This window comes from Eleutherodactylus coqui, chromosome 11 (assembly GCF_035609145.1).
Source record: "Eleutherodactylus coqui strain aEleCoq1 chromosome 11, aEleCoq1.hap1, whole genome shotgun sequence".
NCBI lineage: Eukaryota > Metazoa > Chordata > Amphibia > Anura > Eleutherodactylidae > Eleutherodactylus > Eleutherodactylus coqui.
Window position 1 is genome coordinate 60,101,452 of NC_089847.1, and position 8,736 is coordinate 60,110,187.

The 8,736-nt window shown below is 56.3% G+C and overlaps 5 protein-coding genes across 5 annotated transcripts; 1 reads left to right on the forward strand and 4 right to left on the reverse strand.

Annotated features, from left to right (window-relative positions):
* The first annotated feature begins 546 nt into the window (after positions 1 to 546).
* LOC136582589 (histone H4) lies at positions 547 to 905 on the forward strand. Its single transcript, XM_066583755.1, has one exon. The coding sequence runs from the start codon at positions 547 to 549 to the stop codon at positions 856 to 858; it is 312 nt and encodes a 103-aa protein (XP_066439852.1). The 3' UTR covers positions 859 to 905.
* A 1,889-nt stretch (positions 906 to 2,794) lies between these two features.
* On the reverse strand, positions 2,795 to 3,200 carry LOC136582590 (histone H2B 1.1-like). Its single transcript, XM_066583756.1, has one exon. The coding sequence runs from the start codon at positions 3,182 to 3,184 to the stop codon at positions 2,804 to 2,806; it is 381 nt and encodes a 126-aa protein (XP_066439853.1). The 5' UTR covers positions 3,185 to 3,200; the 3' UTR covers positions 2,795 to 2,803.
* A 1,921-nt stretch (positions 3,201 to 5,121) lies between these two features.
* LOC136582594 (histone H4) lies at positions 5,122 to 5,433 on the reverse strand. The gene has a single exon (XM_066583760.1). It carries the CDS (start codon positions 5,431 to 5,433, stop codon positions 5,122 to 5,124), a length of 312 nt encoding a protein of 103 aa, XP_066439857.1.
* Positions 5,434 to 6,075: 642 nt separating this feature from the next.
* On the reverse strand, positions 6,076 to 6,512 carry LOC136582592 (histone H3). Its single transcript, XM_066583758.1, has one exon. The coding sequence runs from the start codon at positions 6,510 to 6,512 to the stop codon at positions 6,102 to 6,104; it is 411 nt and encodes a 136-aa protein (XP_066439855.1). The 3' UTR covers positions 6,076 to 6,101.
* A 632-nt stretch (positions 6,513 to 7,144) lies between these two features.
* Positions 7,145 to 7,819, reverse strand: LOC136582593 (histone H1B-like). Its single transcript, XM_066583759.1, has one exon. It carries the CDS (start codon positions 7,817 to 7,819, stop codon positions 7,163 to 7,165), a length of 657 nt encoding a protein of 218 aa, XP_066439856.1. The 3' UTR covers positions 7,145 to 7,162.
* Positions 7,820 to 8,736: the final 917 nt, after the last annotated feature.

Below are 8,736 nucleotides of genomic sequence, written 5' to 3' on the forward strand. Positions count from 1 at the left end.
TGGGGTGGCAGTAGAAGTGCCACTGTATGCCCTGTGCCGGGGACTGTCACAGGTTATGGGGCCTCCTTGTTATACACGGTGCCCTGATGTTCCTGCCGCCCATAGCTGTCTGTTGTGGCTCCTGAGTGTCTCTCTGCTCCGGCAGGGGAGCGCTGATGCAGCAGAGCTCTAGTACTCCCCTTCACCGAAGCCTCCCTGCGCGCTCTCTCCTCGCCCCCACGTGTTTGTGGCAGCAGCTGCACTGCTCGCTTTACAGGAGGGATTCACGCTCCAGCGGCTCTCTGCTGCATGGCCCTTGTCTCCTTCACTCCGTCTTCTCTCCCACTGCTTCAGGAGCTGACAGGCCAATCGGCTGCACAAGATGGCAAGGGCTCTTGTATTCATCCAATCAGCAGGGAGAGGGGATGGGCCTTTACGCTAGACAACTAAAAGAAACGCCCCGCAATGACGGCCCTGATCAGTAGTTCCCTCTCTGGTCCGCTCACTGTATATATAGACTAGGGCTCTGCGCTGAGCAGCTATCGCTTTCTGCTTACAACGGAGAAGATGTCTGGTCGCGGTAAAGGAGGGAAAGGTCTTGGGAAGGGCGGCGCCAAGCGGCACAGGAAGGTGCTCCGTGATAACATCCAGGGCATCACCAAGCCTGCCATCCGCCGTCTAGCTCGCAGGGGAGGTGTCAAGCGTATCTCCGGCCTCATCTATGAAGAGACTCGCGGCGTCCTGAAAGTCTTCCTGGAGAACGTGATCCGCGACGCCGTCACCTACACCGAGCACGCCAAGAGGAAGACCGTCACCGCTATGGACGTGGTGTACGCGCTCAAGCGCCAGGGCCGCACTCTCTACGGCTTCGGAGGTTAATAATTCTGCTCTTTCTCCATAACACAAAGGCTCTTCTCAGAGCCGCCCACCTCTTCCAAGGAAAGGCTGTAATCCAACTCCTTGTGGGGGGTTGCCGCTGATTCAGTCTGATTGCCAGTCTGATAATTGGAATGTCCCAGGTGAAGGAAGAGCTTCCTGGCCCGCGCGTACTTCAGGCTCTAGTCCCTTTCCCCTCCTACCGTTAGATGAAGCAGGCTGCGGCGCACTGATTGTATGTCCTCCTTGCACTAAAGCATACGGCCTGCCCGCTTATCCGTGTAATGCTACCATATTGGAGGCGTCCTGCACGGCGGTCCTCTCATATAGAAGTGCTGCAATTGCACCAAGATCTCCCAAGGACCCGCGGAGCCATTATTTTATATAGAGTTGCGGTCATAGCACCCAGCTCTCCCAGAGTACTGCACTGACATCGTGTTGCAGGACTCTGGGAGAGCTGAATGATATAGCCGCAGCACTAAATTAACCTAGGCAAGAGGGTGGCCCTGCAGATCTCTGAGAGATACAGTCTGCGCCTCTATGTGAGGGGATGGCCGCTGTCACTCTGGTCCCCGCCAGGCTATCTTGGCTCCCATTCCCACTGCTGCTGCTACTCTGGTCCCTGCACCGCTCTCGTTCCCTTTGCGGCCGCTGGAGTAAAAGGAGTCAAGAGGCGCCTGGACACCTCTACATGCGGAGCTGGGGAGTGTGAGGCTCTTCTCGTCATGCTCCTCCTCCCCTTTCCTGGCGCTTCAAGCCTCTCATTGTCAGGCATCCCGGGTTGCCTCCGCTACCCCCTTGTACCCACTACAATGCACTACAGCCCCCAGCATGTCATCCTTGGGCAACTATGTCGTCTGCCTCCGACCCTTTGTGCACCCCACTGCTTCGGTCACACACACTCCATGTAACCCGTGTAATCACTGACGGGGCATCTGATAGAGCGGCGATCAGGGCTGCCGGTATCTAATTAGCAGGGGATACACTGTGCTCAGAGTACCGCGAGCAGCAACATTGTCCGGTGCGGCGCCACTAAATCTAGGTAGAGCGCCGCACAGTGCCCACCAGTATGGAGGCGTCCGCGGGTGCTCTAGAGTGACGGCTCTTCTGCCCGCGGGTCACCCGGATGGTTTAGAGATCTGCCTATTCCCAGGACACAAGCTCCAGGTCCGCTCACTATCAGCTCCCCGGCCCGGCTGTCACGTATTCACCATTTCTGAGAGAACAGTTGGGGTTATCAGCGAGCTGCCGGGACGGGTACATATCGGGGGAAGCATGCGGCCGGCGCTGTACACTCCACCGATCACACTCGGGTAATATCCCGAACTCCCGCGCTGGGTTTCTAAATATTCCCTAAAGTGTGCTGGAACTGCACCTTGTCAGGATTTCTCCCCGTCGGCGATCCTCCTAGTTGCTCTTTACCATCCGCAACTTTCTTCTAATTCATCCCAGCTGCATTACTGGCGATATAAACCACGGGTTCTGAGCAGTCCGTCAGGGCATCGTCCATAACAATGCTGCGGCCGCTTTGTCCTCACACCGGGAGCAATGCATCAACACCCGGCAGCCGCGCCGACATAACGGCGGTCTATCCCCACCTACTGACAGCAGGAGACATGATTGCTATTGCTGGAAGGCAATAGGACAGAGCCCCCCGAGCGCTTGTGGACACGGGGAAGAAAACGGAGCCCCAAACCGCAGCAGGCGGTGGAGTCGGAGATGATCATCTGTGTTCCGCTGCTGCCTCCCCCAATAATGCCATTTATACTGCACGATGCAGAAGAGACACCAGAGAGAACTAGCACACAATCTGGTTATCATTCCCTCTACAGCAACGTATTACAATAACCTACACACCGACTAGGAGGTGACAGCTCTGCTGTAGATGGGGTGGGGGGCTCTTAGAAGAGCCTTTGGGGTGATCGTGCACGGCGGGCCACAGAACAGATTACTTGGCGCTGGTGTACTTGGTGACGGCCTTGGTGCCCTCGGACACGGCGTGCTTGGCCAGCTCTCCGGGCAGCAGCAGGCGCACGGCGGTCTGGATCTCCCGGGAGGTGATGGTGGAGCGCTTGTTGTAGTGAGCCAGGCGGGAGGCTTCCCCTGCGATGCGCTCGAAGATGTCGTTGACGAAGGAGTTCATGATGCCCATGGCCTTGGAGGAGATGCCGGTGTCGGGGTGGACCTGCTTCAGCACCTTGTACACGTAGATGGCATAGCTCTCCTTCCTGGTCTTCTTACGCTTCTTGCCGTCCTTCTTCTGAGTCTTGGTCACGGCTTTCTTGGAGCCCTTCTTGGGCGCTGGAGCAGACTTGGCGGGATCAGGCATGATAACGTAGAGATACTTTCCTCACTAGAGAGAACAGTGTTCCTGCACCTCCCAGCGCTGCGGTATTTATAGCGGGGCCATGCAAATGAGTACCGCCGTCTGCTTGCCGTTCTACTTCAGCGACATGTGGCCTCTGTGAGCGTCATTAGCCACGCCCAGTGCCGCTCATTGGTTCTTCCTCAAGTCTGGCCTCTATTGGGGGGATTGAAATCTACCCAATTAGAAAAGAGGAGGGCGGAGCAGCAGGTTATAAAAGTCAACAGAAGGGCTCTTCTCGTTATCACAACTTCCGAAGTATTCTTTTTTTCATAGGTCTCCTTTCAAGTGCTAGAAGATGTCTGGACGCGGCAAACAAGGAGGTAAAGTCCGTGCTAAGGCCAAGACTCGCTCATCCCGGGCAGGGCTGCAGTTCCCTGTCGGCCGTGTACACAGGCTTCTCCGCAAGGGCAACTACGCTGAGAGGGTGGGCGCCGGCGCTCCGGTCTATCTGGCAGCAGTGCTAGAGTATCTGACCGCTGAGATTCTGGAATTGGCTGGCAATGCCGCCCGGGACAACAAGAAGACCCGCATCATCCCCCGTCACCTTCAGCTGGCGAGGCGACGAGGAGCTGAACAAGCTGCTCGGTGGGGTGACCATCGCCCAGGGAGGCGTCCTGCCCAACATCCAGGCCGTGCTGCTGCCCAAGAAGACCGAGAGCAGCAAGACGAGCAAGAGCAAGTGATCGCGCTGATCCTCCATAGAACCAAAGGCTCTTCTAAGAGCCACCCACATGCTCCTTACAACAGAGCTGCGCCGCTTCTATGCTGTGATACTCGGTGGCCGGTACGCCGGCTGCACCGGGAAACTAATTGTACAGGACTTTCTACAAGGAGGCAGAGATTGGGGCGGATGCCAATGTGGCCATCCCTGTCACCGGCAGAAGCGCACAATCGTCCTGCTCTAGGTGACCTCATGTCCAGAGGACGGGCGGCTGTAGGACTCGCTCACCAGTCCGTGCGATAACGGGTTAACAGAGTCCTCTGTTTGCTCACGTATATACAAGAATCGGAACGCTTCTGTTGTGTTTCGGATAGAACACCCAGCTTTCTCAGGGTCCTGCGTGGGCCGTATGCTTACAAAGCGTTACAGCCGCATCATCCAGCCCTCTCAGAGCTCTACACCTTCGCCCCTTAGAAGTGCGCTCATCATGTCATTAATTCAGGCCCAGCTCATCGCGTATTATAAACATAAGGCCTCCTTCCCACGAGCGTGACGGGGTCCGCCGCGTAATATTACGCAGTGAAGCCCGTCACGGCGCCCCCCAGAGCCCCTATACTTACCTGCGGGAGATAGCGTGAAATCGCTTCCCCGCCCACCACCGCCGCGTCACCGCCCACCACCGAGCGTGTCACGTGACGCGGCCGGCCGCGTCATTTGGCGTCAGATGACGCGCGGCGGTGGGCAGGAAAGCGTTTTTTCACGCTATCTCCCGCTGGTTACAGCGGAAGATAGCGTGAACGGACGGCTTCCATTGACTGCAATGGAAGCCGTCAGTGCGTACAGCCCGTCCTCACCCGCAGAAAATAGAGCATGCTGCGGGTGAGGACGGGAGAAATCGCGGTGCGTAATTCCGCGGTGGAATTACGCATCGTGAGCATTGAGCTATTAGGTTCAATAGAACCTAATAGCTGCGGGCAACGCAGCGGATTTTCGCCGCGAATTACGCGGCGGAAATCCGTTCGTGGGAAGGAGGCCTAAGGGGTTTAAAAGCGTGCCGTGACCGCAGCCTGAAGCGCACCCTGACGGGGAGGCTGCTACACCCCCGCTGTATCATATCAGAGCGCATAGACTATCACCGCTGCTGACGACCCCACAAGGAGTTGTATTACAGCCTTTCCTTGGAAGAGGTGGGCGGCTCTGAGAAGAGCCTTTGTGTTATGGTGAAAGAGCAGCATTATTAACCTCCGAAGCCGTAGAGAGTGCGGCCCTGGCGCTTGAGGGCGTACACCACGTCCATAGCGGTGACGGTCTTCCTCTTAGCGTGCTCGGTGTAGGTGACGGCGTCGCGGATCACGTTCTCCAGGAAGACTTTCAGGACGCCGCGAGTCTCTTCATAGATGAGGCCGGAGATACGCTTGACGCCTCCCCTGCGAGCTAGACGGCGGATGGCAGGCTTGGTGATGCCCTGGATGTTATCACGGAGCACCTTCCTGTGCCGCTTGGCACCGCCCTTCCCAAGACCTTTCCCTCCTTTACCGCGACCAGACATCTTCTACGTTAAAAGCAGAAAGCGATTGCCAACCAGTTCAAGCGTCCTCCCTTATCTACGCGACGAGCGGACCAGATTGAAAACAGCAACAAATGACGCAAGTTTAGGCGTTCCTATTGGGGCAATTACATGTTGGCCACTCCCCTCTCCTTGCTGATTGGTTTAACACAGAACCGTTTGGAATTTTGAATTTACCGCATTTCTTAACAGTTTCCCGGCCGGTTATCAATCTCATTATGCGGTATTAATTAGTGTAGTTTTGTGTATTGCTGTCTTTCTTCTTCGTACAATGAGATAATATCCACATAAATACATCAACACTAATCCCTTCCCGGCCCACAGGCACAGATAGATGCCTCATACGGACACGTTTGATCAACCACGTTCATAACAGTCTGCCGGGGAGTCAAATCTCTTTCTACTACATTTGAAAGATGAGAGAATGACATGAATTAATTGAGGAACTGACTAGGTCACTGAAGGGGTTAACAGACCACCTCCTGCTGACGAGAGAACATTATTGGGAAGAGGCGGCACCAGGGTACACGGCGGCGCACCCGAGTGGGGAATCGAAAGAATGACAGCGGAGGACAGGATGCAGCTCGTTTGAGGAGGATTTGGTGGCTCTGAAAAGAGCCTTTGTGTTCCATGCGGTGCCCAGAGCAGATCTAAGCCCTCTCTCCGCGAATCCTGCGGGCCAGCTGGATGTCTTTCGGCATGATGGTGACCCGCTTGGCGTGGATGGCGCACAGATTGGTGTCCTCGAACAGTCCTACCAGGTAAGCCTCGCTGGCCTCCTGCAGGGCCATGACCGCTGAGCTCTGGAAGCGCAGGTCAGTCTTGAAGTCCTGGGCGATCTCTCTCACCAGGCGCTGAAAGGGAAGCTTACGGATCAGCAGCTCGGTGGACTTCTGGTAGCGACGGATTTCACGGAGAGCCACTGTACCTGGACGGTAGCGGTGAGGCTTCTTCACTCCGCCGGTGGCAGGAGCGCTCTTCCTGGCGGCCTTCGTAGCCAGCTGCTTGCGGGGAGCTTTCCCTCCGGTGGATTTACGAGCGGTCTGCTTGGTTCTGGCCATAGCTCTATTGTAGAGATGCACACAGATGTGATATGATGGGAGCCGTAGAAAGAGCAGAGCCTTTATACCCTACTTGCTTTTCCCTATTGGCTCTTAGAAACAACGCCCCCTACATCTCATTGGCTTTTTCAAACAAACCACTAGCCCGCCAAAACGCTTGATGCCCGCGACCAATCAGCGTTCGGCAGAGGCTGGCCCCACCTCACCCTATCAGGCCATTGCATGATACGTACGGGTGTCTGTGAAATCATGTTCTCAGCTGCTTCCCTGCATTGATATGTCCGCAGAAACACACACTCCACGCTGCACGGCAGTCTCCCCCATTAGAAGCTGCGCTGCTTTTATGGGAAATGCATTAGGTCGGCGAGTCCCCTCCCCCTTCACACTCAGCCCGGCATCCATACACGCGTTGTATAGGTCACACTCCCCAACAGGAACGGGGATGATGCGGCGAGAATGTCTCGTATTACTTCCCCTCTACAGCCTCCCCCTCGCTCCCTAGACTACCAACTGATATGAAGTCCTCTGTAGCCGCTATGGGGCACTGCTATCTAGAACAGAATTCGAGGCAGTGATAATACAGCTCTGCGGTGAGAAGGTGGCGGCTCTGAAAAGAGCCTTTGTGGGGTAAATGCATGGGCGGCTTCAGCTTATTTCTTAGCCGCACTCTTCTTGGCTTTAACAGCCTTCTTAGCCGGACTCTTGGCAGCTTTGGGTTTGGCCGCCTTCTTAGCCGGACTCTTCGTCACCTTCTTGGGCTTTGGGGCGGCCTTCGGCTTTGAGACTTTCTTCGGGCTCTTGGCCACTTTCTTGGCGGCGGCCGCTGCAGGTTTCTTTGCTTTTTTCGGGCTTTTGGCCGGAGCCTTCTTGGGCTTCTTAGGAGATTTCGCCGCTTTCTTGGCTCCAGCGGGCTTCTTGGGCTTGGCCGCAGCCGCTGGCTTCTTTTTGGCCGGCTTGTCCTTAGTCTCCTGCTTCTTGTTCAGCTTGAAGGAGCCGGAGGCGCCGCTGCCTTTCACCTGGAGCAGGCTGCCCTTGGTGACCAGAGACTTGACGGCCAGCTTCAGGCGGCTGTTATTCTTCTCTACATCGTACCCTCCGGCAGCCAGAGCCTTCTTCAGGGCGGCTAGAGACACCCCGCTGCGCTCTTTAGAGGCGGACACGGCTCTGACGATCAGCTCCGACACGCCGGGACCGGAGGACTTCTTGCTTTTCTTGGCGCCCCCTGCGGCGGATTTCTTCGGCTGCTTCTTGGATTTGGCAGCCGGCTCGGCGGCAGGAGGAGCGGCGGCTGGCGCGGTTTCTGCCATTGGGTGCTGAGGTAATCAAATAGTAAAACTCTCCTGGAAGAGAAACTCTGAGAGCGGCGCTGGTGGCGCCTCTTATATGTACAGCGGCCGCGCTCTGATTGGCTCGTGAGCAGGCCCGTCCTGAGCTGCTATTGGCTGAATCTGAGCACAGCTACTGCCTTATCCCATCCGGGCCTCCTCTCCGCTCCGTTCTCCTCTTGTGCTTCCCTGCCCGGGATAAGAGTCCGTCACCGGTCAGAACCGGACAGGAGAGCTCGCTTTCAACGTGACTCCTCACTCTCTGACATCTCATGCAACCGTTTATAGCCGCTGCTGGCGGAGGTTCCGGGGAGGAGCGGAGAGGAGGCCACGAGATCTTCGCCATAGTTCTCCCGATCTGCACATCACCGCCTATCTGGGGAGATAAAACCGCTGCGGGAGCGCCTTCCCTCTATTCCCGGCCCTTGTCACCATCCCCGGGATCTACTCCACAATATCCATCGTGCAGAAGCTGATTGCACAATGTGAGGACGACCTGGAGCTGCCGAGAGCCCAGAGGTGTAGCACAGGCTGCGCCTCCGCTCACTGCCAGCTCCCGGGTGCTGAATGTATACTGTATATACTGCAGACTGCTCTATACTGCGGCACAATGTAAGATGAGGAAACCCAGTACCCCCCTGTACACTCAGACGATCGGGAATGCCACACGTTATCGTCCCTTTAATACCCCGGACATGATGGGTGTGGTTGTCCACAAGAAGAAGCGATTCTTCTTCTCTGCAGGTGCATCTCCTCCCGCGGGCTGCTGCCCGTTCTATATCATCCTAGGGATATCATGTGCTGGACGTGACGGTCATTGCATCGGCTCTGTAGTTCCCATCAATCGTTGACGGTGAAGATGGAACTTGGGATTCTGCTGAAGAGCGGTGGCATCTAAC

Excerpts from the sequence above, each read along its gene's own strand:
- LOC136582589 (XM_066583755.1), top strand. The coding sequence starts at position 547 with ATGTCTGGTCGCGGTAAAGGAGGGAAAGGTCTTGGGAAGGGCGGCGCC.
- LOC136582590 (XM_066583756.1), bottom strand. The coding sequence starts at position 3,184 with ATGCCTGATCCCGCCAAGTCTGCTCCAGCGCCCAAGAAGGGCTCCAAG.
- LOC136582594 (XM_066583760.1), bottom strand. The coding sequence starts at position 5,433 with ATGTCTGGTCGCGGTAAAGGAGGGAAAGGTCTTGGGAAGGGCGGTGCC.
- LOC136582592 (XM_066583758.1), bottom strand. The coding sequence starts at position 6,512 with ATGGCCAGAACCAAGCAGACCGCTCGTAAATCCACCGGAGGGAAAGCT.
- LOC136582593 (XM_066583759.1), bottom strand. The coding sequence starts at position 7,819 with ATGGCAGAAACCGCGCCAGCCGCCGCTCCTCCTGCCGCCGAGCCGGCT.